At 34.7% G+C, this 27,836-nt stretch overlaps 1 protein-coding gene across 8 annotated transcripts in view; it reads left to right on the top strand.

The window, feature by feature from the left end:
• The window catches only part of AKAP9 (A-kinase anchoring protein 9), a 186,765-nt gene that overhangs the window by 31,990 nt on the left and 126,939 nt on the right, over window positions 1–27,836 (top strand). For 7 of the 8 annotated variants that reach the window (XM_044245996.1, XM_044246000.1, XM_044245998.1 and 4 more), the window contains 9 exons: window positions 4,573–4,626; window positions 4,993–5,163; window positions 5,880–6,035; window positions 6,901–7,098; window positions 12,903–15,290; window positions 19,387–19,600; window positions 21,639–21,718; window positions 24,839–24,977; window positions 25,876–25,961. In XM_044245996.1, the coding sequence (XP_044101931.1) occupies window positions 4,573–4,626; window positions 4,993–5,163; window positions 5,880–6,035; window positions 6,901–7,098; window positions 12,903–15,290; window positions 19,387–19,600; window positions 21,639–21,718; window positions 24,839–24,977; window positions 25,876–25,961 (3,486 nt within the window). The remainder of the gene's footprint in view (window positions 1–4,572; window positions 4,627–4,992; window positions 5,164–5,879; window positions 6,036–6,900; window positions 7,099–12,902; window positions 15,291–19,386; window positions 19,601–21,638; window positions 21,719–24,838; window positions 24,978–25,875; window positions 25,962–27,836) is intronic. The other variant, XM_044245999.1, reaches the window with a different exon arrangement.

A 27,836-nucleotide genomic window follows, 5' to 3' on the forward strand; every position in this document is an offset into this window, starting at 1 on the left:
GTCACAAAAACTAAATTGACTAACTGATTTATAATTGGACAAAAACAGTTACTTAGAAGATCACACTAAAAAAAAGATATTTCTGAAATAATTTTTGACAGATTGCTCTGATTTGATTATAACCTTTGTGATATTATATAGTTTGGTCCTGGAATCATGATGAATTATTCTGTGACAAAGTTACATATTCTCTTTGTCCATAGAAAACAGTAGAAAAATTGATTGTGAAATGTTTGAAAACCTCATTAAGGTTGCCAGTGTGGAGCCTGGTTGAATCCATGATACTCTGGCCTAGTTTTGAAGCTTTAGCTATTCCTGTTAATGATGTTAAAACTGGTTTGACTGAGCTAGAAATTATGAGGGACTTCTAAGCTATAGTCACCTTTTCAAGAGGCAGAAGAATCATCAGTAAGCCAAATTTGTAAATTGAGGAATAAATATCACCATTAAGATTTTCCTATTAGAAATTTTAAGGAATTATCTCTTAGTATCACACCCTCCCTGGCAAAGGAAATTCCTTCCTAGATTATAACTTCATTACGATTGCCAGATTTGCAAAGTTTAATAATCTTGGCTTTGTTTGCATTGGAGCATTTTTAAAATTTCAGAATTACAGTTTTGAATTGTAGGCCACATAATTATCCTGTATGTTTTTAAAATATTGCTGTCATTTTTCTGATGTATAGGGAAGGAAGGTAATAAAAAAGAACAGAGGCTCTGGAGCCGTGTGTTCAGATTTCACCATCATCACCACCAAGGTGTTATCAACCCGGGCCCATCACTTTAATTCTGATACATAGTTTTTTCACCTGTAAAACAGTGATATCTACTTCACAGTGTAGTTGTGAGGGTTATATTTGGTATTTAGTATGGTGTTTGGTATAAACAAGATAATCAACAAAGTTTGCAGTTTTTTTTAACTGCTCTTCAGTAGAAATATGCTTTATTTTCTTTCTTTTTAAATATTTTATTTATTTGACAGAGAGAGATCACAGGTAGGCAGAGAGGCAGGCAGAGAGAGAGAAGGAAGCAGGCTCCCCACTGAACAGAGAGCCCAATGTGAGGCTCGACCTCACGACCCTGGGATCATGACCTGAGCCGAAGGCAGAGGCTTAACCCACTGAGCCACCCAATTGCCCCAGAAATGTGCTTTATTTTCCCACTAAATAGATGGAATGTGTGGTGAGAATTCTTTTAACAAATTATTCTCAAAAGGATTTCAGATTCTGATTATGTTACTTAGTCTGGGAATTTTATGCAAATAGATATGGGACACACTTAATTTTCTTGACTACTTTGGCTGGTATTCTCATTGGATTGAATAATGGATTCAGGCCTAGAAAGAATTGGCTAATATTATCCTATGATACCTATGATATTTAATGAGATCTCTTCTGTATAAATATACACTCAATTATATGTTCCAGAGAAATCAGACTGAATAAAAGATGCCCTTCTTGGGGCACCTGGGTGGCTTAGTGGGTTAGAGCCTCTGCCTTCAACTCAGGCTGTGGATCCAGGAGCCTGAGATCGAGCCCTGCATCGGGCTCTCTGCTTAGCGGGGAGCCTGCTTCGTCCTTTTTCTCTGCCTGCCTCTCTGCCTACTTGTCATCTCTGTCTGTCAAATAAATAAATAAAATCTTTAAAAAAAAATGTGCACTTCTTACAAATTAATTTAGATTACACATAGTCTACTCAGTCCCCCGTGAAGGGACATTTCATATCCAAAATGTTGTATGTACAGGAAATATTCTTATGGATACCCTTTGAGCGGGGTTATCTGGAGAAAGTTGCAGATGCTAGAGGCAAACTATACACATGACAGGTAAATAAATATGCTTTGCTAAGTATGGAAAGATGAAGTGATAGGAGGGCAAAAAATCTCATTATGGATTTCATGTGATTATTCAGTGCTTCTTAGCCAAATCACGTGTATAATTCATGATATTTATGAAATGACTAGCTGGAGTTAGAGACATAGCCTATAGCCATAAAGTTTTATAAACTTAGCCTTATCACTTTTTTTTTTTTTTAACTTCACCTCATTTTCTTTTTCTCACTCCCTGCCTCAGCTCTGTTGAGGTATAATTGACAGTTAGAAATCATATATATTTAAGATGTACAGCATGGTATTTGATACTCAGCTTTAACTTTAAGTGGATGATCTTAACCTCATTAGTTCCTTGGCTGCAATTCCATGAGTCACTGAGTCACATTGAAGTCCTATAATTTTCATGAACTTTTCTGAACCATCAGATTCTTATTTTATTAAAATACACATTATTAATATTTTTGAATGTAAATAGTATCACATTAAGTATAATAGGATAAGATATTAATAGTGAATTAGTCTTTTGTGGTTTTATTTTTTTAATTTATTTTATTTTTTGTCTTTTGTGTTTTTAAACTAACATCCACTGGAAGGAAAAGGTTTTGGTGTAAAGGCCATGTTATGGTTATAAAAATTATCTTCCTCTGATTCTTTCTGAATTGATATCTTTATGAGGTGATACTTACCTACACAGAACATTTTAAATTTGAAAATGTACCTTACTTATACTTTCCCAAGTCTTCATGTTGTCCATACAGATTGAATAAATCTGTAAATTCAGAAAGAATTTATCAGTATAGCCTAGTGGTTAAATAACTTTGACAAATGCCACAGGAAAAAAAAAGACATTAAGCAAAAGGCTTTTTCTTCACCCGAGTTTATCAATCTGATCTTCATGTTTCAAGTTACTAATTTACTTTCAAATTAAGGTTTACCAGATACAGTGTTAGAAGACTAATATAAGAAGGGATGAGGGGCACCTGGGTGGCTCAGTGGGTTAAAACCTCTGCCTTCGGCTCAGGTCATGATCCCAGGGTCCTGAGCTCGAGCCCCACATCCGGCTCTCTGCTCAGCAGGGAGCCTGCTTCCTCCTCTCTCTGCCTGCCTCTCTGCCTACTTGTGATCTCTGTCAAATAAATAAAACCTTTAAAAAAAAAAAAAAAAAGAAGGGATGAATGCTCTACCCTTTAGATATCAATAAAATAATTATATACATTAAAAAATAGAATAGTGCTAACTATTAATGATCCCAGTAGTCTGCTGGGTATTTCTATTCTAACTTCAGAATATAGTTTGTATTAGTTTAGTTCTGGTGAATGATCTTTTATTACCTATTTACACAGTATTAAATTTTTTTAAAAAGTATTAATAATGATTTTTATGTTTGTTATAATAATGCATAATTTTAAGAAGCCAATACATAGGAGTTTTTTTAGTGTAATTTTTCTTAAATTAAAGAAAAATTAAGCTGAACTTTGGCTATATTATGTGTTAGATAGTCATTATAAGCTGATAAATTATTATAGTTATATTGTCTCCACCTAAAGTTGTATCCTTGCTTAATATGATATTTAAAGATATTAATAAAATCCATTTCATTTAACTATAACTAGAAATTTTAGTAGATGCTTATCAAAGTACTTCATTTCAGAATCAAGAAAAGCTAATTGAAATTTAGGAGGATTTAATTGGAAAATTATTTCAAGTGACTTGATATTAATAATTTAAATAGAGTTAGTACTCCTGTCTTCTAACAGTTTTCACAGATTGCAAGGAATCAAACTCTATTACAGAACTCTTAGCTAGTATCTTCACTTTTTTTTTAAAATTTTAAGTATGCTTCACACCCACAGTGGGCTGAGCTTGAACTCATGACCCTAAGATCAAGTCGTATGCTCTGCTGACAGAGCCAGCCAGGCTCCACAGTATCTTCACTTTGAAAAAGATGTAGTGCATATCTTAACTCTGGGATATTCTAGTCTATGTATGCCAACAGTATAAACTTTATTATCTTGGATTCTGTTAATGTAGAATTATGAATAACTAAGATGTAAGCAGAAGTGAAGTTCTTTTGTGCACTGTTGAGGGAAAAAAGGGTTTGTTAAATAGATTAATTGATCTGAAATTTATCTCTGGCCAGGTCAACCCAGGAGACATATGTTGTCATCCTTCTTCTTCCCATCGTCAAAATCTTTGATAGAGAGAGGCAATAATATGTTATGGAAAATATCTGCATTATTCAGGGTTGGCATGACTGGGAAAGTTGGGAGACTGTTTCTCAGCTATTCATCTCATATTTGTTGACTTGATTACCAACCTTCAGTGAATTTGCACCAGTAAACAATTTTACTTCAAAATGAATAGAGCTTAATCAAAAAACAGTTATTTAAATGATTATAAGGCAGTATTTTGTATATGAGAATTTAGTCACTTGAGGTTTATAATTACCCCTGTGAGGACAAACTGGAAGCTGCTCTTAGAACTTTAATTCACTTAAATGAAAATGTATAGTATGGTGTTTTCTGCATTGTGAGCACTCAAATGTTTTGGGAATCATTGGCATTTGAAATGATCATAATATCTTTTTAGATTTAAATTTAATCATTGTGTCTATTTTTGCCAATGAGGCATTTTCTCTGTGCATAAGATATGCGTGAGTACAGTTAGCAGAAATATAACTGTTAGCTTTAAATAAAATTCTCTCTAAAATCATAATATATCAGGAAATTGTTTTTGTACAGGTAAATGGTTGCAGTTTTGTGGTGAGAACAGAAAAGCCTACAAATTTATTAAGGGTACAGTATTTAAAACTCTCACGATACTAATGTTTTACACTATTTAAAACCATCTGGCTCACTAACAAAGCTTTTTCCTGCATGTACTTCTTTCTGTGTGTGATTTCTAAATGCTTTTAATGTTTAACAAAACAAAATTAGCCACCTTTTGTTGTTATAAAAGCTCAATTGTAACAGATTTCACAATATACTGTTTTTGCTTTTAAGGTTATATCACAGTAATAACAAAGTAGGTTGTCATTCCTGTAAACTCTGAGGTGATAAGCGATATTTTAAACTGTGTTTTGCTATGGAATTCAGTGTTTAAATCCCTCTTCCTGAGGAATGTTGTTAGTATTAATTATTAAAAATTTCGGATTGATTTAGGAAGAAGAATTTGGTGCTGATGATTCTTATTCTGAACATGGAGCACAGTACAATCAGACCCACCTAGAGATGATGGAAAATGAATTGGCTGGCAAACAGCATGAGATTGAAGAGCTGAACAGAGAACTAGAAGAAATGAGAGCCACCTATGGGAGTGATGGACTGCAGCAGGTATGTGTACTTTTGTTTTTGTTTTGTTACTGAGACAGAAATAAGAAATTTGAATGATCATGTGTGTACATTCTTTAAAGATGATGTTTTTAAATAGTAACTTAAGTCATCTCATCATACATGTCCTTATACATACCACAAACAACCTTGCTTAATTTTTTAACTTTATGAGATAGCTAGGCTGACATCACTTTGGTAGGATAGGTGTTTCTATAGTCAGCCGGAGAGAAAATTATGGTGCAAACCACATCAGAATATGATGACCTACACTCATTAAAAATGTCAGCGAGTCCTTGTAAATGTAAGCGTTTGTGGCAGTCAGTTATAAAAACAAAGTGGAAAAGGCCATTGATGAGGATGACAATACATTTCAGTTTCATCCTCTCCAGAAACAAGTGAGAATTGAACAGGTCTATCGTGATGTTGCCTAGGAACAGACTGGGACATTCCTAAATATAATGGCACTTGTCCTTCTAGAAGCAGATAAATGGGTAAGTTAGACCTAGTGATTTTTTAAAAGTTGATTTGGAATTAAAGCCCATTTCTGCAAGCTGATCTTTCATATATGGACAAGAATAGATAAGGTTACTTAAAAATTATCATAATTCTGTCAGTGCATTTTGAATATTGTTTTTGAAGAAGAGTTACCTATAGTAGTAATTAATTTTGTTTAAAAAATAAGTGTGGCACTTTTTATCTTCACTGATGTCTTTTAGTTACAAGAATTTGAAGCTGCCATTAAGCAAAGAGATGGCATCATAACCCAGCTCACTGCTAATTTACAACAAGCAAGGAGAGAAAAGGATGAGACAATGAGAGAATTCTTAGAGTTGACAGAACAAAGTCAAAAGTTACAGATTCAATTCCAGCATGTAAGTATTACTAATAGAACAAAATTATTAGATTTTTAGTAATGAATTATTTTAAAGTTAATTTTCAGAACAAATTTAAGTTAGTTTAAAATGGATTTGTTTATTATGTATCATGTTGGAAATATGTGAATACCTGTTGTTACGTTAACCCGAAGTTTAACTCCTAGTTCTTGCTTGGTTTCTTGCTGTTATTTTCTCTGTACTTCTTCCTTGTCTATATATTGAAAACCTACAAAATCTTTTAAGTTTGATTGGGTGGATTTTTGCAGAAATTAACATGTAGTCACATCTACCTTTTGCCAACCTTGCTATGATTTTATTTTAGTTTCCAAAAGGGTAACTAGGCAGTGTTCCATTTGCCTTTAATCAGAGCTGTAAGAATCTAATAGTATTAATCAAGTTTCTGATGGCAAGTACAGAAAATAATTTAAGGTAGCTTAAGCAAAAAGAGAGGAATCTAATGTAAGAATACAAGCTTATCTAAACAGAATGCAAGGTGAAGAAGATACAATCGGACATCCGAAAGGGATTAGAATCACAAATTGGAAAATCATCTGGAATCCAGGAAGTACTGTTTTTTAGTCTTCATTTCTTTCTGCATGTGTGCTGTAGTCTTGGCTATCTCACTAGACTACCTTCTCTGTTTTACGGTGGGAAAGATAATCGTATTGGTTCGGCTTGGATCTTATTGATCAGCCCACAGTCATATGATAAGCTATGGCAGTAGGTTTACTGGAGTTTCAAGCGTATGAATCTAGCAGATTTCCCAGAGAGCAGTTGTGGCCCAAGTAATACCCTAAAAGGCATCTCTTCCTTGGTGCGATCTCTTCAGAATTTAACTTGGAGGTTTCTTTCTGTTTTCAAGTTACAGGCTAGTGAAACTCTAAGAAATAGCACTCACAGTAGCACAGCTGCAGATTTACTACACGCGAAACAGCAGATCCTCTCTCATCAGCAACAGCTGGAAGAACAAGACCATTTATTAGAAGATTATCAAAAAAAGAAAGAAGACTTCAAAATGCAAATTAGTTTCTTGCAAGAGAAAATTAGAGCATATGAAATGGTATGTTTATTTTAAGGAAGTCAGCCAATGTGTAACAGCTATATAATTGAAGTTTTTTATACAACTGTTTATCCTTTTTATTATGTACATGAATTACAAAATTTCATAATTAAGAAAAGCTCTTTAAGTATGCAAAACAACTTTCAAAAGCAATTGGGAGTCTCATAATAATAGTTTTTAAGATAATACTCATTACTGAGTTCCTTTGGAAGTGATCAGCCTATGTTAAAGTGAGTTCTCAGGAGAATCTAAATTTATAAACAGAATATTCCATTCTTACTGTTTTTTCACCTAAAGATATTCCTGCTCACTTTACCAGTAAAGTGATTACTTTATAAAGAATTATAAAATAATCTTTATAAAGATTATAAAGATATACTAAAGATATTTCTACTCACTTTACCAGTAATGAAATTCTGAAAATATTTCCATGACAAAATGAAATTTTATGGATTTTAATTAGAAAAAACTACAATAGATTCTCTGTTTATGGTAGTTATGTTTTATAAAGTTGCTAGAGCTCTTACTTAGCAAATAAGTGCTTATAAGGAAGAAAAGGAGGAAATATATTTATCTTAAATATTTATATTTGTTTATATGTATATACATACATACATATATATGTTTATACATGGCCACACATATATCCTAGGGACTATATTTATATATACATATATGGATATGTACACACACAACATATCTCATAGATTATAATCTTAAATCCTAAAAACAATTCATCCTGGTAGATTATATTTTGTTTACTTTCAAAAGAGAAAATGCTATTCACAAGTGCTAAGTTACTTGGCCTGAGGCTGCCCTGCTGATACCTGTCAGAGTTGTGATTCAAACCTCTATAGCAGGCCCAGAACCTATATTTCTTGTGTTATACTGCACTGCCCCCTGTATTCTCCATCCTCTTCCCCACCCTTGCTCTCCTAATGAGCGAAAACATGAAGTCAGAGTGTAGTTGTGTTGTTCAACATCAACTTTGGAAGCATACATAATCAGCAGCTCAAATTTCTCAAATTTTTTGCTGCTCTATGCATTTCTATAAATGACTATGAGTATTGATTTTGGATTACAAATAAATTTTAGCAAGAAGATGGATTCGCAAGTAGGGAGTCTGTGAATAATTAGGACAGACTGTATATATAATATAGTACTTATTACAAACTTAGTTCTTCTGCAAGAAGTTGAGAAGTAACGAAGACAAAAATATTGTTTAGATTATAATAAAGTTATTTGCTAGTATTTGTTTTTGTTTACCTGGCACCAGGCATATTCAAAGCATCTTACACATATTAACTCAGTGAATTATTGTAATAACTTTATGAGATAGAGGTTGTATCATCACCCCCATTTTACAGATGAAGAGATCAAGGCAAAACAAGGTAAGGTAAATTGCCTAATCAGACAGGTAATAGTTGGTAGAGCCAGATTTCAAACCTAGGCAGCCTTATTCCAGAGACTATACCCTTAGGAAAATATGAAACATACAAATTTAAGATACTGAAATTATGAAATGGTATGCTTTACAACCAATGTAACTTAAAAATCTTTAGATAGGTGTTTACAGAACACCTATTTTGTACCAGCCTCTTGCAGAAGATAACGAAGCCTAAAATGTGCCCTTTTCTTCACCGGACCTCATGGTTTAGTTTGGCACATACACAAGATAGCACAAAACAAGGGCAAACATAGATAAAAAGTGTTTTGAGTAGGTCTGACTTTATAAGGGAAGTGACTCAGGATGGCTTTAGGGGTAGATGATATTTGTGGCAGGTCTGTAAGTTGGAATAATTTCTCTATAATTATATTTTATTTTCTCAGCAGTAGGCATAATGTGTGGCACATTAGCAGCTAATTAATATTCATTTGGTAAATAAGCAAATACATTATGAGTCTGAGCTGATTGATAGGAAGGACTTTTTTTTTTTTTAAAGATTTTGTTTATTTATTTATTTGACAGAGATCACAAGTAGGCAGAGAGGCGGGCAGAGAGAGAGGAGGAAACAGGCTCCCCGCCGAGCAGAGAGCCCGATGTGGGGCTCGATCCCAGAACCCTGGGATCATGACCTGAGCTGAAGGCAGAGGTTTTAACCTACTGAGCCACCCAGGCGCCCCCCCCCTTTTTTTTTTAAAAGATTTTATTTATTTATTTGAGAGAGCACAAGCAAGGGGAGAGGCAGAGGGAGAGGGAGAAGCAGGCTCTCCACCAAGCAGGGAGTCTAACGGGGGGCTGGATCATGACCAGAGCCAGAGCCAGACTGAGGCACCCAGGCGCCCTGGAAGGACATTTTAGATAGAGGATGGACTGTATATAAACATCCAGGCTGACCCATGTTAAAAAGGTCTAGGTAGAAAAAAATAATTTAACTAGAAATAGTCTTTGAAAGTGAGTCTTTACAGGAGGAAGTGTAGAAAGGTAGTCTAGGCCTAGTTGGAAGAGCCTATAAGTTGGATTTTATTAGTATTTATTATATTCAGTAGGCAGTGTTATTTGAAATTTTTTTAATTTCCCCCTTTTTTATCCCCACTTTGTATGAATCCCCCTGAGTAGTAGTTCCACCAGTGCACTTGAGGGACTAGTGCATTAGGGTGATAGTTGAAACTGTCATGGTCCCCTAGACAACTACACTTTAAAAAAAAAAAATTATTTTATTTCTTTTCACTATTCCAGAATTCATTGTTCATGTACCACACCCAGTGCTCCCTGCAATATGTTCCCTTGATAATACCCACCACCAGGCTCACCCAACTTTCTACCCCCCTCCCCTCCAAAACCCTCAGTTGTTTCTGAGTCCACAGTACTCTTATGGTTTGTCTCCCCCTCCAATTTCCCTCAACTCACTTCTACTTTCCATCTCCCAATGTCCTCCATGTTATTCCTTATGCTCCACAGATAAGTGAAACCATATGATAATTGACTCTTTCTGCTTGATTCATTCAGCATAATCTCTTCCAGTCCCTTCCATGTTGATACAAAAGTTGAGTATTCATCCTTTCTGATGGAGGTTTGATACTCCATTGTATATATGGACCATGTGTTCTTTATCCATTTGTCCGTTTAAGGGCATCTTGGTTCTTTCCATAGTTTAGTGACTGTGGCCATTGCTGCTATAAAAATTGGGGTACAGATGGCCCTTTTTTTCACTACATCAGTATCTTTGGGGTAAATACCCAGTAGTTGTAGGGTCATAAGGAGCTCTAGTTGTGTGTGTGTGTGTGTGTGTATTTAATTTCTTTTCAGTGTTCCAGAATTCATTGTTTATGCACCACACTCAGTGCTCCTTGCAATACGTACCCTCCATAATACCCACCACCAGGCTCACCCAACCCTGCCCTTCCAAAACCCTCAGCTCTGTTTTTTTCTCAAGAGTCCACAGTCTCTCATGGTTCATCTCCCCCTCCAATTTCCCCCAACTCACTTCTCTCCATCTCCCCATTAGACAACTATACTCGATTCCAGCCTCATTCTCATTGTCCTTAATCCTCTGAACTTCCCATGGTATAGTGGTCACAGGCAGAAAGTCCGTTATTCCCCACTCCCTCAGGTCTGTTTCCAAAAACAAAGGGATTGTATCTTCAACCACAGAGCTGTCTTTTGCAACAGAAAATAAATATTTTAAAACCTTGTATTTTGAAATAAACAGTACTAAGAAAAATGAGCCATGATTTTGTATTATTTCACAATTGAATGAATAATTGTCATTGTTTGCCATTATATCACATACTGGACAATTCTGAATTAAAGTTTTTATGAGGGTTCCTCCCCAAACCGAAAATCAGGAAATAGAAGTATTATAGATTTTACAACAATGTTAACAGTTCAGGACTAATTACTTATTCAATAAATCAACTGAAGTTGACCTTCTGAATTAATTTTACTTTCTTACAGGTTCCAAATGCGTTATAGACACTTTCTAGTATATAAATGTATCGCATATGTACATAGCACAGAGAGCATAAAACACATTAATATATTTATTTTCTTTCAGCTTCAAGCATATTCCATGACATAGAAGAAATACTACATTTATTTTGTAGATGAAAACACTGAGATTTAAGAGATTAAACTGATTTAAATGTCATATTGTAGTATAGAAATTAAAGTCAGAAGTCTCAGCTCTTGGTGTAATAACTTAATGGCGAAATTGAATGGAATATAGGATGACCAGGAAAAAAGTATAGAATTTTGCTCAAGACACTTCACAGAAGGATATTCATTGCCTTAATTTATATAGTGCAGAATCTGGCCTTTGACTTGTAGGCTGAGAAGTCTGGTTTTTATCTTCTATCAACTGAGTCTTGAACTACCTCTGAGATAAGCTTAGGTTTTTCAATTTGAAGAGGCTAACGTTTAAACCTTGAATATAAGAGTATTAATTTACAGTGAGAAATAATTATCACAGAGACCTGTATACTTCAAGTTCATTGGATTTTACTTTCTTTCCATGAGCAAATGAATTTGAAAAGCCAAATAATAACAGGAAATTGTTTGTTTAGTGAGCATGAGATTAAAGGATATTGGAGTCAAATGTTCTGTAGCATTAGGCTATAATAACTTGATGTATCATCTTGCAGTAGGAAAGTCGTGTTTGTGGATTGAAATTCTTAAATTCTGTTTGCTACAACCCCTTACATTGCTTTCTACATTAGATATGGTTTTCCCAGAGGGATCAGAATTTTCAGCCACAAGGCACCTTGATTCTCTTCTCTGGACGAGAAGAGTACTTCTCGTATGGATGAAATGAGTAGTGCCAACTCTCTGAGGCTTTCCTTTCTCTAGACTTAAAATTTTTTCTTTAGAGATGTGAGTGCATTCATTCAGACTGCCTTTAAATCCTCTTGGCCTGGGACTGTTGTCTCAGTAAGGTGATTTTACTTACCTACTTATATTCTGTTCCACTTGTTGGAACGTTGTACTTTCTTTGTACTTGGGACCTCGCCCTAAACTATTTAGGCAACTAAGAAACAGTCAAAACTTTGTTTCTAAGGCTTCTGCTTGACTCCTTTATGCTATACCACTCTTATGAATGATTGTGATTATGAATGTACCTTGAGCTATGTCCTAGATTTAGGCTTATATACAGTTCCAAAGTAGAGGCCCAAGTCGGAACTAGAAGAAGATATCTGTCCTGCTTTCAAATTTCTGTTCAAACCCAAAGTCTAGGATCACGTGAATGTGCCGTAAATGGTATAGTGGTCTTACATGTTATTCGAGATTTAGCCACTTAGGTGTTGGATATCTCTAAATTTCTAATTTTACTTAGCCACAGAAATGAAGCTAAGGCAGACCCATAGGAAGCTGTTTTTGTTGTTGTTTTAGTCTTTTCATAGCACTTGCCCATCAAACACCTTCAAGTCATTAGAATACATGGAAGGAATCTTGAGTTATATTTAAGACTTTGTTCTGGAATTATAAAGAATACGTAGTACTATAGCTACAGAAAATACTAAGTTCTTAGAAGGTTCATCAGTTAATAAGAAAGATGAAAATGTAATGACCTAGACATTTTAATCCTACTAATTTTGAAATTAATATTTTTAACCATAGCAGTGTAAGAATTTCTTTATTCCAGGAAGACCAAAACTGCTGTAGTGTTTGCTCACAAGTAGTGTTGGGTACACAAGTCTTATCTCATTGACTTGGGAAATATTAAGGGGCAAGGCTTGCAATTACTTTTTATAGAATTTTGAACAAAACCAGACGTTTCTCAGTCTTTTGGTATTGAGGTTAAACAATGTGAGTTGCCAGGAACTAAAAATGCCATTTTTATGTTTTCGTTTTTTTCTTTCTAAAGGAACAAGACAAAAAAGTAGAAAGCTCAAATAAAGAAATACAGGAAAAGGATACAATCATTGAAGAATTAAATACAAAAATAATAGAAGATGAAAAAAAAACTGTAGAGCTAATGGATAAAGTCACAGCTGCTGATAAATTACTGGAGGAATTACAAGAACAGGTTGTACAAAAGAACCAAGAGATTAAAAACATGAAATTAGAGTTGACTAATTCCAAGCTAAAAGAAAGACAGTGTTCTGAGGAAATAAAACAATTAATGGGGACAGTTGAAGAACTTCAGAAGAAAAATCATAAAGATAGCCAATTTGAAACTGATATTCTACAAAGAATGGAACAAGAAACACAAAGAAAATTAGAACAGCTCCGGGCAGAGCTGGATGAGATGTACGGGCAGCAGATAGTACAGATGAAACAGGAGTTAATAAAACAACACATGTCACAGATAGATGAACTTAAAATACGACATAAGGGAGAAATGGAGAATGCTTTAAGATCATGTCCAAGTATTACAGTTAATGAAGATCAAATAAAGTTAATGAATATGGCAATAAATGAACTGAATATAAAATTGCAAGATACTAACTCTCAAAAAGAAAAACTCAAGGAAGAATTAGGTGTAATTTCAGGAGAAAAGTCTGTGCTACAGAGACAGCTTGAAGATCTTTTTGAAGAATTGAGCTTTTCAAGGGAACAGATTCAGAGAGCTAGACAGACAATAGCTGAACAAGAAAGTAAACTCAGTGAAGCACACAAGTCCCTTAGTACAGTGGAAGATTTGAAAGCTGAGATTGTTTCTGCCTCTGAATCCAGAAAAGAACTAGAATTAAAACATGAAGCAGAAGTTACAAATTACAAGATAAAACTTGAAATGTTAGAAAGAGAAAAAAATGCTGTATTAGACAGAATGGCTGAATCGCAAGAAGCTGAATTAGAGAGGCTGAGGACGCAGCTTCTGTTTAGTCATGAAGAAGAACTTTCCAAACTAAAAGAGGATTTAGAAATTGAGCATCGAATAAATATTGAGAAACTTAAGGATAATTTAGGCATTCACTACAAACAGCAGATAGATGGCTTACAGAATGAAATGAGTAAAAAGATAGAAACCATGCAGTTTGAAAAAGACAGTTTGATAACTAAGCAGAATCAATTAATTTTAGAAATTTCAAAGCTAAAAGATTTACAGCAGTCCCTTGTGAATTCAAAATCAGAGGAAATGACTCTTCAAATCAATGAACTTCAAAAAGAAATTGAAATACTCAGGCAAGAAGAAAAGGAAAAGGGTACACTTGAACAAGAAGTTCAAGAATTGCAACTTAAGACTGAATTATTGGAGAAACAAATGAAGGAAAAAGAGGATAAACTTCAAGAAAAATTTATACAACTTGAAACAGAGAACAGCACTCTTAAAAATGAAAAGAAAGCCCTTGAAGACATGTTGAAAATGTATACTCCTGTTAACCAAGAAGAAAGATTAATATTCATAGACCCCATTAAGTCCAAATCCCAAGATTGTAACTGGCAAAAAGAAATAGAAGTACTTACTGAGGAAAACAAGGACCTCAAGAAACAATGTATTCAGCTAACTGAAGAGATTGAAAGGCAAAGGAACACTTTTTCATTTGCTGAAAAAAATTTTGAGGTTAACTATCAAGAGTTACAGGAGGACTATGCTTGCCTTCTCAAGGTAAAAACTGACTTAGAAGACAGCAAAAACAAACAAGAAGTAGAGTATAAAAGTAAGCTTAAAACACTTAGTGAAGAGCTTCATCATTTGCAAAGAATAAATCCAAGTATGGTAAAAATGAAAAGTTCAGTCTTTGATGATGACAAAACTTTCATAGGAGAATCACTGGAAACCGGTGAGGTTGTTGAGAAAGATACCACAGAACTTATGGAAAAACTTGAGGTCACCAAGCGAGAAAAGTTAGAGCTGTCAGAGAGATTGTCTGATCTTTCTGAACAATTAAAACAGAAACATGGTGAGATTACTTTTCTGAGTGAAGAAGTAAAGTCTTTAAAGCAAGAGAAAGAACAAATATTATTGAGGTGTAGAGAGTTAGAAATCATCATTAACCATAAACGGACAGAAAATGTAGATGTGTGTGATGTTCAGTTAGACTCTTTAAAAGAGGGTGTTGTGACTATGACAAGCAAGGATCCTGGAGGATCAGTTTCTAAAATAAAGAAAGATTTTGTTGAAGAATCAAAAATAATGGAGGAAGATAAAATTCCTTTTGAAAATAGGACTATTGGAAAAGAAGGCAAGCAAGAACAGTTGTTTTTGGATCACTTGCCATTAATGACGAATGGATCATCACTTGGGACAGCTGAACCGAGTAGAAATGATAAACTTCAGTGGGAACTCAGTGTACTTAAATCAGAACAGGTATGTTTATATATTTATATGTATAGATGCTAAAACAGTGAAAATGTATAATTCATGCAAAAAAAGTTTCATCTTCCTAAAACACAATTAATCTTACAAAACAATAAAATGAACCCCATAATGTAATTCTCATTTGGGCCTATCAGCTATTTTTTTTGTTGTTGTTAAGATTTTATTTATTTGTCAGAGAGAGAGTGAGTGCACAAGCAAGTGAGCACAAGCTGGGAAGTGGCAGGCAGAGGGAAAAACAGGCTCCCGGCTGAGCAGGGAGCCCAATGCAGGACTTGATCCCAAAACCCTGGGATTGTGACCTGAGCTGAAAGCAGACGCTTAACTGACTGAGCCACCCAGGTGCCCTAGCTGTCATTGCCTTTATCTCTTTTCTTAAACACTGTTGCCTTTCTTTCAGTTAATTTATGTTATATATTCTGTTAAGGAAATAAAAACATGGGAATGGTTTCATACTTTCTTTGGAAAGGCAAGAATTTCAGTAACTTGGTAGAGAAGCTGAGCTTTAAAAAAGATATTTTGTAATATTTTGTTGTAATCTCAAAGCTTGGTTTCAGCATTTTGTTTTATTTTAGTGTTTTCAAAGTTCCACAACTAAAAATTAACTCTTAAACTTTTCAGTACTTTATACTTATTTATTTAGTAGTTACAACACTGTATTTCCTTGAAAAAAATCTCGGGGCACCTGGGAGGCTCAGTTGGTTGGGCATCTGCCATAGCTCAGGTCATGATCCCAAGGTCCTGGGATTAAACTCCGCTTTGGGCTCCCTGCTCAGTGGAGAGCCTGCTTCTTCCTCTCCCTCTGCCTGCTGCTCTCACTTCTTGTGCTTGCTCGCTCCTCAAATAAATAAAATCTTTAAAAAAAAAAAAAAGAAAAAGAAATCTCAACTTAAGTCCTAGGATTCTCTCAGAGTACTGTATAAAGCTGAAGGGGCAAAAAGTATTAATTCTAACTATAACTAAAGAATGCATATAATGAGTAATAATCATTCTTGACAATTTGTATTTATCGGATACTGATATTAGAAATAACTGGATTATGGACATTGGGGAGGGTATGTGCTATGGTGAGTGCTGTGAAATGTGTAAGCCTGATGATTCACAGACCTGTAACCCTGGGGCAAATAATACATTATATGTTAATAAAAATAATTTTTAAAAATGAAATAACTGGAAAATTCCGCTAGGTATCTTGTATAATGCTGCTAAGTAAAACTTTGTTTCTTAATTTATGCAACAGGTATTTATTGATTCTCTAGTCAGGTATAGGGTATGCTAGTAAGCAAGAGAGCAGAAGAGCTTTCTTTGAGAACAGGAATATATTCTAGCCAGGGAGGCAGATAGTAGACAAGGGAACAAGTAGAGTAGTTAGAAGAAGTGGTAGGTCCTATAAAGAACGTGATAGAGAATGATAGGTAGTGGTGGTGGCAGCATTAAATTGGATAGTCAGGAAAGTTCTCTCAGAGGAACTGATATTTGAATTGAGATCTGAAAGACCAAGGGGGAGCCTACCACATGTAAATTAGAGCAATTGTGAAGACTTAAATGAGTTTCAGGAACTGAATGAAGGTGTGTTTAGTTGAGTTTGAAAGCAGGAGAGTGGAAGAAAAAGAGTTTGAAAAAGAAAGAAGAGACTAGATCTTGTAGAGCCTTACAGACTTGGTAAGAAGTTGAGATTTTATTCTGTATACAGTGGGAACCCTTTGGAAAATGTTCTTTTTTTATTTCTAATAAATACAGATCTTATGATGGAGTTACATTACAATAAACCTATTGCAAATTGAAGTATCTTAAGTTGAAAATGAAGTTAATGCATTTAACCTACTGAACATCATAGTTTAACCTAGTCTACCTTAAACATGCTCAGAACACTTACATTAGTGTACAGTTGGGCAAAATCATCTAACAGAAAGCCTGTTTTATAATGAAGTGTTAAATATCTCATGTAATTTATTGAATACTAAAAGTAAAAAACAATGCTTGAATGGGTAAGAATGGTTGTAACGTTATTGTTTGTTCATCCTCATGATCATGTGGCTGGCTGGGTGCTATGGCTCCCTGCTGCTGCCCAGCATCATGAAAGAGTATCCATATGGCCTGTTTAGCCCAGGAAAAAATTAAAATTAAGAATTTGAAGTATAGTTTCTATTGAGTGTGTATCACTTTTACACTTTACATTATAAAGTCAAGAAATTCTAGGTCAAACCATTGTAAGTTGGGGACTGTGTGTATTCACATTTATGATCTTTTATCAAATGTAAAGATACTTTACATTTTAATAACCTAAGTAGAATTTAAAAATTCAGTTTGCATAACTATGAATGCTTTGTTAAATATCTGGCATTGTCTTCAAAAGCATGCTGTGGTTTTAACTTAATTACTCCTAAAAACACCAGAGATCATTTAGATTTTTTAAAAAGACATTGAGAGAGGACCTGAATTTGAAACTATCAAAACGGTCAAATTTTCTCAGTAAAAATTTTGTTTTCCCTGCTAAAGACATTTTCACTGATGTTCAGATATCTTCTCCTTGACATTAACTTACATAAAGGAAGGCAAACCTGTATACTGTCCCTTCCCAGTTGTCACTACAAAGACAAACCTATCAGTGGATAGGGGAGTAAAATATGTGTGTGTAAAAGGAAGCTTACAGAAGAAATAGATAATTTATACATTAGTAACATCTCAGAACAAACTGTGTATGCTTAGAAATAAAGCTGACTTTCTAAAAAATACCTTGTTCTTATTACCTAGCTACTTGGCTAATAAACATGAAAAGATACTTTCCGCCTTATAAATTGATATAACAATACGTCAATTTTTAAAAAAATTTTTTAATTTTTTATAAACATACATTTTTATCCCCAGGGGTACAGGTCTGTGAATCGCCAGGTTTACACACTTCACAGCACTCACCAAATAAGTTAATATTTTATACCCATCAGATTGGCAAAATGAGTCCTTCAGTAAAAAGTGGGGGAGATGAATACTCACATATGCTATTAATATCATTGTAAATTGGCACAATTATGTAAAACATAATTTGTTAAAATTTAATACATTTGATGTACATTACCTATGACCCAGCAGCTACATTTCTAGTTGGTTTTCAGTATGGTCTCTGACTAGCAGTATCAGCAGCACTTGAAACCAGGGTAAAATTCAAATTTGAGGGCCCCCCACCAAACTTCCTAAACCAGAAACACTGGGGAAAGGGCCCAGCAGTTTGTTTTAATAAGCAGTCCAGATTATTCTGATGCCTGAGAGAGTTTGAGATCCAGTCTACTAGGAAACACTAGTGTATTTGTATAAGGATATATCTCTAAGAATTTAGTGCAGTATTTTTGAAATATGAAAAAATTAGAAATAATTCAGTTGATCTCCAAGAAGGAAGTTGACAATTTTTCATGTATTCATAGATGCTGTACCACAGTTAAATTAATCTGTGTCTACATGGAATAGATCTCAAATTGAATGAGAACAATTTGCAAAATAAATACCATTTTACATAAATTATGTAAATTCTTAGAAATATAAAATATAATGCATTATTTATAAGTACTGAAAAGTGATAGTATAAGAAATGTAGTGGACTTGTTGCAAATTTTGTGAAAATGTTTGCCTTTGGGGAAGGAGGAATGGGAACATAGTTGATTAAATCTTATTTTCTTTCTAAGCTAAATAAATATGTAGAAAGGAGAGAAATGGGAAAAAAAAAGACAAAAGAATTATATTTATTAAATTGGGGTATGAGTAGATAAGTGTTTATTACATTCTTCTTTGCATTTCTCTATATTTAAAATATTTTTAAATGAAAAATAAAGGTGAGGCCATACTAAGCTATACCATATATCAAAATTTACCATAAAGTTGAGGTAATGACAATATTGTGCTACTTTCCTTGGAAAAGATAGGTAGGTCAGCATAATAGAAGTGAAAAAAAAAATTAGACTTATCTTACATGAAGTTTTAAACTATAATTTCATGTGTTTTCCCCTTGTCAATAATGTAAAAAATAGAAGTTAAATTATTTTAAAATTTTAAATAATTAAAAAATGTTCTAATGTGCACATACATTCACTTTAAGAATGATTTAAGGCTACAGATGGAAGCTCAGCGTATATGCCTCTCTCTGGTTTATTCAACACATGTCGATCAAGTTCGTGAATATATGGAAAATGAAAAAGATAAAGCTCTTTGTAGTCTTAAGGAGGAACTTATTTCTGCCCAAGAGGAAAAGATAAAGGAACTTCAGGAAATACACCAGCAAGAGCTACAGAATATAAAAACACAAGGAACAGGTAAATGATTTTTTTTTCTTTTTTTAAGTTTTTTTTATTTGTCTGGGGGTAAGCAAGAGAGGGAAAGAGCGTACTGAGGGAGAAGGAGAAGCAGACTCCCCCCTGAGTAGAGAGCCTGTTGCTGGGCTCCATCCCAGGACCCAGAGATCATGAACCGAGCCAAAGGCAGACACTTAACAACTGACTGGGCCACCTAGCGTGCCCCTGGGTAAATAAATGGTTTCTAAAAAAAATAAGTATCATTTAGAGCCCACCCACCCTTCCATAATTTTGTCCTTGCCTTCGAACCCATAAAAGAGGGTAACTATACCCCAGTCCTGAATTCATTTGTTCATGTAATCATTGTTCATGTAATCTTTTTTTTAAGTGCTTAAGAAATCTAAAATCACTGAATCATTTTCTCCCAGAAGTTAGAATCAAGTGGGAAAGCAATATAAAATAATTTCTCAGAAAGCATTAGGATAATTTCTGTAATAGAAGAATGACTAGAAAGAACAGAAAAAGAAAGGAGAAAAGTTTCATAGTTTCTGGGAGGATGAGTAGGGTGGGGCAGCAGGCAGAAGGAGGAGGTTGGAATTTTAGAGAAGGCTCCTGAGTCTTAGAAGTGTGAGAGATTATATCCATTTTGGAGAATTGAGAGTTCAAGTTATGTGAGATAGTAGTAGGGAATAAAGCTGGAAAGACTGACGGGCGCTTGATCAGAAAAGGCTTTAATTATATACTCTGAACCATGTGTAAGTCTTTTGCTACTGGTGATAAGACCTATAGGATTTTAAGTAGTAGGAGTAACATTAAAATTTTTGTTTTAAGGTAACATCATGGGGCAAAGTGGAGGAGATAACTATTGATGGGTAAACCAATTAAGCAACTTTGGCAGTAATTCTGCTAATAATATTTATAACAGTAAAGTTTAAGAGTTAAAAGAGGTAGGCTGTAGTCTGCAGTTAATAGGAGGAAAAGGGAAAAATTAAGAGTGATCTCTAAGTTTCTAGCTTGGGTAGTTGGATTGAAAATGACTGTAGTCACAAAGAGGATGCAGAGCAGATCTGTGGGGAAAATAATAAATTCAGGTTGCAACGTATTGAGTTAAAGAGACCTACTGACTTTAGAAAAGAGTTGTCTTGTAGGTAGTTAAAAATAGAAGTCCAAAACACAAGAGGGAGGTTTGGGTTGATGATAAAGATTTGGTATCAGAAAATCATTTGAGGCCAGAGAAAAGAATGAGATGTCCTGGAAGACGGTAGTTTGGGCCAAAAGACTAAGATGGAACTGTGGGAAGCAGGAACATATAAGGAACCTGAAATAGAAGACTACTTGCAGTTAACTTTTATCTTTAATAATTATTTAATCACTAAGTGAATTAGACTTCTTCTGTTCAAGGCATCTCTAGGCTTTCACCCTTGACAGATTTGCTTTTGAGAATGAGGTGCTTCATAAGTTTGTGCAGTTGCTCTGTTGAACAGAGTAGAATTTAAAGAGTGACTTAAAAAAGAATGCCATAGTTTTCACTAAAGGAGTTCCTTGGGTTTGAATGTAATAAGATGTTAAATGTTTGTTGTTTTTATTGACATCCTCTTTAGATAGAATCTGTCCAGTGATTTTTAACTACAAGTTAATTAATTGGTCTGTTAATGGTTGATGAAGTTAGTGAGTAGTCACCATCATTTTTTAAATAAAGGAGTATAGGAGATCAGGAAACAATGGAGTATATAGCATGCAGAAAGGGCAGATAATGATTTGTAAAATTCTTATGTCAGTTTTTCATGGATGTATAAATAGGTTATGATATGTGATGTATTTCTTGTATTGGGTAGTAGCAAAAAATTTTGTAAGTCACTGCTTTATGCCAATTTGTAGCATATAAACAATTTTATACATTATCTGGAACAGTCAGCAATGAGCAGTAGAAAAGAACTTTGAAAGAAAGAATTCAAAACTAATGTTATTGTAAAGGAAGCTTCCAGTTGATATAGGTTTAATATAATAATAGTACTTAAGTATGTGAATTAAATGTTTAATGCAGTATCTGTTCTGTTAGGTGGTGAAGCAAAGCCTTTACAAATGCTCATTGGAAAACTACGCAAGGCGGTGTCTGAAGAATGTTCTTATTTTACACAGGTAAGATATTAGTTAAAAAGTCCTTTTAGACAGGAAGTGCTAGGCTTCAGAACTGCACTTAAAAAATATTCCTGAGTTTTTAAGTTTAAAATGAACATTTAAATGTTTCCTGATAATATTTTGAAATAAAATAAATTGAAGTAAATTATCTTAACAGTTGAACAGACAAAATATATACCTAAGACAAAAAGAAGAGTGGACCAATAAAACCCCAGACAGGTCTGTTTCCTGCCCCTGCCCACTCAGTGGTTGAGTGTATCTAATGACTTTCTTGGGGAGATTGCACAAGACCATTAAGATACAATTTCACACTTCAGATTGCCAAAAACTGAAAACCCTATTTATGCCAGTATAATTATATTTGTGAAGATGGGCTGAAATAGAACCTCTTATATACTGGTATTGAGAAAGTACTACCTTGAGAAGCAAGTTGACAAGGTCTGTTTTTGAAGTTATATACATCCCATAGCCCAAGCATTTGTGCACAACGAGATCTATTCATTGCTTAAGTGTCTTTAAGTTAAAAATGGGAGGGGTGCCTGGGTGGCTTACTCCATTAAGCACCTGCTTTCAGGTTGGCCTGTGATTCTTGGGTCCTGGGATTGAGCCCTGCATTGGACTCCCTGCTCAGTTGGGAGCCTGTTTCTCCCTTTCCCTCTGCCTGCTGCTCCGCCTGCTTGTGCACGCTCTCTCACTCTCAAATAAATAAATAAAATCTTTGTAAAAAAATAAGTTAAAAATGGGAGACAGCTCTGATTACTGTGAATAAGGGCAATAAATTGTGTTATCTCCATGCAGTAGAACTCCATTTAGTAGTGTTTGATATCTATATTAATATCAGTAAATCTCAAAAAAGTATAAAGCTTGTATGCTAGATTACTTACCTCTGGGTAAAGGGAAAGGTGAATAAAATGGGTAGGCAGTACTTAAAACAAAGAGCTTCAAATCTCTACGTACTGTTCAGTTTCTTTAAAAAAACACGGAGATAATATGAGAAAATATTACTGTTTGTTTAAGTTAGGTAATAAATTATTTTTTTGCATATTTGAAATAGTTCAAAATTTGAAATACATGCTTTGGCTTGTCCCTGATTTCTTCCCAGGCTTTTGTATTTATAAACTGAAGAGGGGGAGACAGCGGTATTAGTTGGGAGAGGTAGAGCTACCTTACTGATTTTTTTTTTTTTTTTTAAGATTTGTTTATTTGAGAGTGAGTGAGAGAGGTGGGTGGGGGGTGGGTAGAGAGCAAGAGAGAGAATCTTGAGCAGCCTCTGCACTGAGCATAGAGCCCAACCTGGGGCCCCATCTCATGACCCTGAGATCGTGACCTGTGCTGAAGCAAGCAGTTGGACACTTAACCAGCTGAGCCACGCAGGGGCCCCAATTCTGATTTCCTATAATATTGTTCAAAAAATGTTTTGCAAAAAACTCACAAAGTGAGAACTAAGTCCAATAAGGCCTATCTTCCTTCAGCTACTCAGCAATCTCCACCTCCACCTCTGCCAAAGGGTTCAGACATTGTCCTTGTGTATCTCTTGTTGGTAGCAAATAATGGAATGAGGGCCCAAATCATAGTAGTTCATTTATAAGCTGACATTACATGTTCCTTCCTTTTGTAGTTGTCTTTTCCTGATTGCTCATCTCAAGTTAAAATATGAATCAGCTTGTTCTAATAAAGTGTTCCTCTGGGATTCTTCATGAAATGTGGTGTTGTCACTAATTGTTGATGTTGCCATGGACTAGTTAACTTCATCTTTTTGAGTGTTTCTTCATCTGTAAATGGGGTTTCTATCAGCTCTAACATGATAAAATTCCATCTTAGGAACTGTGCTGAAAATTTAATAAATTCAATTATTAATTGACAGTATATTTATCTTTTAAGCAAATCTCAAAAAATAAGGAATAATAAGCAGTTTGGTTTTTAAGTCTAGAAGTTAGAGGTTGTTTCCAGTTGTATATGAGGCAAAGGTGAATCTCAAATGATTGTGGGTCATGTATTGTTTTTAAATGATGGTAGAATTGTTTGTTGCTCAGGAGAAAAACCAGAATATGTCAAATATTTTTAATTTGTTTGTGTATATAAAGCACAGAATACTGCCTTTGTGTTACAGAAAAGTATATGGACATAATCTCCTACATATGATTTCTTTTTTTTTTTTTTAACTTATTTGAGAGAGAGCAAGTGAGTATGTTAAGCAGGGGGAGGGGCTGACAGAGAGGAAGAGAATCTCATGTAGACTCTGCGCTGAGTCTGGAGCCCAACTTGGGGCTTGATATCATGACCCTGAGATCACAACCTGAGCCAGAATCAAGAATCGAACATTTAACAGACTGAGCCACCCAGGCGCCTCCATATATTATAATTTCTGTAGAATTTATAGACTACTTTCTAATCACCTTTTTTTTTTTTTTTTTTTTTTTTTAAGTAAGATCTGTGCCCAGCTTGGGGCTTTACCTCATGACCCCAGGATCAAGAGTCACATACTCTTTCAGCTGAGCCAGCCAGGCGCCCCTGTAGGGGTCATCATTTTTTTTTTTTTTAAAGATTTATTTATTTATTTGACAGACCGAAATCACAAGGAGGCAGAGAGGCAGGCAGAGAGAGAGGAGGAAGCAGGCTCCCCGCTGAGCAGAGAGCCAGATGTGGGACTCGATCCCAGGACCCTGGGATCATGACCCGAGCCGAAGGCAGAGGCTTTAACCCACTGGGCCACCCAGGTGCCCCGGGGTCATCATTTTTTAACTTTTGTCCTTGTCTTCTGGTATTTTTTTCAAGGGTGGTTAACATTACAGAGATAACGTCAGTCTAGGATCCAAGCTAGAAAATGATAGATTAAAGTACAAGCTATATTCATTATTAGAAGCAAAAAAATAGTTTAATGCAATTAATATTGTAATTATTTTCCTGCTCTAAGAATTTCATGTCCTATATAAAGGGAGAAAGATCTAGACTTAACCGTTTCTTTTGCAGACTGACAGGGTGTATACAAAAGTGTTTTCCTACTGATTTTTCTGTGCCATTTTGATTGTCTTTTGCATTTAGGAAAATAATGTTTAATGATTTTCAAAGGTAGACATCAACATTTTAATTCTGTAAAATATCTAATTTTGTTGTTAATAGACTTTTTGCAATGTCCTTGGTGAACATAATACTCATGCTTTAAAATGTGAAGTAAATGTAGAAGAGAGAGAGAGTGCTGGTGTTCACACTTCTGAAAATCAAGAACTAGAATTGCAAGATTATAGATACGAAGTTCAAGGTAATAAAATCTGATCACATTATTTTCTTAAGTCATTTAATGATGAACTTTTACTTTTAATCATGATTCAGTCACTTAATTGGATTCATGAAATCTTATATTTAATACAGATTTTTATTTTTTAAAAAATGCAATAATTGTGATATAAAGAGAACCAAAGATGTCTACAAGTTTCTTGTCTCTTTATCCTTTATCCCTCTACTCCTGTGTTTTTCCCTGTGTAATTTTTTCCTTAATTTTACACCATAGATCCATGCCTTTGAAAGTCATTGTATTTATTAAATACATTTATGTCAGTGATTTTTTTTTTTTAAAGAATAAGAAGACCTAAATTATCATTCTTTTTCTTTTTTTTATTCAACAGAGATCACAAGTAGGCAGAGAGGCAGGCAGAGGCAGGCAGAAAGGGGGGGGGGGAAGCAGGTTCCCTGCTGTGCAGAGAGCCCGATGTGGGGCTTGATCCCAGGACCCTGAGATCACATCCTGAGCTGAAGGCAGAGGCTTTAACCCACTGAGCCACCCAGGCACCCTCCTAAATTATCATTCTTAAAAAGAATCCTATATTTATTTTTACAAATTGTGATCTCAGTTAATTTTTTGGTATTTTTTTCAGAGGTAAAATTTTTTCTGCCCCTATCCATTTATATGAATAGTGAAAAAAATGTATACAAATTAATGACTACCAAAACAAATTAGCATATTTTAATGTGGAATCATCAAGTTATCTTTCTAGCACATCTTTTACATTAATGAGATTAAAATTTTTGGTAATTAAATACATGAAGTGTAGTTCTAGCAGGCAATTTTCTGAAGTAATGAATAGATAAATAATACTTATTGAAAGAAGCAGACTTTTACTATAAAGTGAAATTATTATAATTGTTTATTTATCATCTAGACTTGCAAGAAAATATGGAAACTCTTCTCAACAAAGTAACAGAAGAATACAATAAACTCTTGGTACTTCAAACACAATTAAGTAAGGTCTGTGAAATGGAAAATGTATTATGTTTTCCTTTATTGTGTTATGTACTATTTTGTAAGCTTCTTCATCAACCAAGAATTTCTAAAATAAGTGAACATGATAAAGATGAGGGAAAAGTGACATATTTATAGTATCAGTGAGCTAAAGGAACTTCTGCAAGTTGAATACTTATTTTACCCCTTTAGGGAGTTTTGGAAATCCTGATAAAATAAATATAAAATGTCAGATTGTAAACTTGGCGAAAGAGTTGTATTTAATTTTACATACAACAGTTTTAAAGTAGTGGGTCTGTCTGTATTAGAGAAATATAGAATTAGTGTAGTTGTAGAACATAGCTAACGTGTTGTATATGTCAAATTTCTTTCAAGTAGTTGTTTTAGAAATGTGTGCACATAAAACTCAGAGTATAGATGGCATAGTATAATTTATTAACTATATCAGGAAAATAAACAGCCTATATTGGCAAAGATAAGTGTTGTAATCTTCATGTTGTAGATAAAATTCCAGAAGGATCCCTTTGTCTGTTTGCGATACTTTTGATGTCATTATATTAAGTTGTGTGGATTTAAAAGATTTAGCAGGGAGTGAAAGTTCTATCTGTGATGAGGGATGCTGTAGCTGAAATTCTTGTTTCTCTTCCCCTCCTTCTTTCTTGCCTTCTGTCTTCCCCTATTTCTCCTTCCTCCTTTCCATCATTCCTTTTCTCTTTCTCTTCCTATGCAGTTAAGCAAACTTCATCTTACCTTTTCTAAAACTTGTGAACCTACTCCAGTATCTTACAGATAACTTTGTAGGAGGTCAAGTGGATAGATAAAAATCCTTTTTTAACTCCACATTTCCCTACAATAATTACTTTTCTGTTTCCCTTCATAGCCAACATGTTGCACCCTATTCAGAATCATCATTCCATTTCCTTACCAATAATCTTAGCGATCTGGATTTTTTGTTTTTCTTCTGCCCTCATCCTGTTTCCAGGGATCCTTCTTCTCTACTCATATTTGGGTTTCTGAGGGCTGCTAAGAAAATTAGATGCAGATGTGGTTTGTTAACACTACATAAGGATGGTCGACATCAGTTGGACCCTCTGGATCACTCGACAATTCTTTTATGTGGTCTTTTATCCTTTCATAGGCCCTTCAGTAGATATTTCCCAACTTTACAACGTTTCTTCAAGTCATATATTCCACTTATACTCCCCTTTTTTCTTTGCAGTTGGCCTTAGCTCTTTTTTTCTCTGCGAGTATTAGAGCTATCGATTATAAATTATCTCAGCCTGCTGCCTAGACCATATATATTTCTTTAAATCTGTGAATGCCGTAATTCATTTTCCTTCTGTCTGTGAAGATGTTACTTCTTTTCCTAACTAAGGTTATTTTATTTCCTATTCTTTTGTTAGTATATCCTTCTACCTCCTCTAAGATTGATAACCTGTCCCTTCCCTCTGTTCTGTGATTTTAGCTCCTTTGTTTTTCTTTATTTCTGTTCCTTCCCCTTACACATTCCTCAGATCTCTCCTTTTGAGGTGCCTGGGTGGCTCAGTGGGTTAAGCCTCTGCCTTTGGCTCAGGTCATGATCTCAGGGTCCTGGGATCGAGTCCCACATCGGACTCTCTGCTTGGCAGGGATCCTGCTTTCTCCTCTCTCTCTCTCTCTCTCTCTCTCTGCCTGCCTCTCTGCCTGCTTGTGATCTCTTGTCTGTCAAATAAATAAAATCTTAAAAAAAAAAAAAAGAGTCAGATCTCTCCTTTTGAGAACATAATCCATCCTCAATCCTTCATCTTCCTTTGTGTCTCTTTCTCCTTCACTGTCACCTTCTTTAAAAAAAAGAATAAACTACAGCCAGAACTTCCCATCACCTCCTCTCTTTTACTCCTT

Source organism: Neovison vison, chromosome 4 (genome assembly GCF_020171115.1).
Source record: "Neovison vison isolate M4711 chromosome 4, ASM_NN_V1, whole genome shotgun sequence".
NCBI classification, from domain to species: Eukaryota; Metazoa; Chordata; class Mammalia; order Carnivora; family Mustelidae; genus Neogale; species Neogale vison.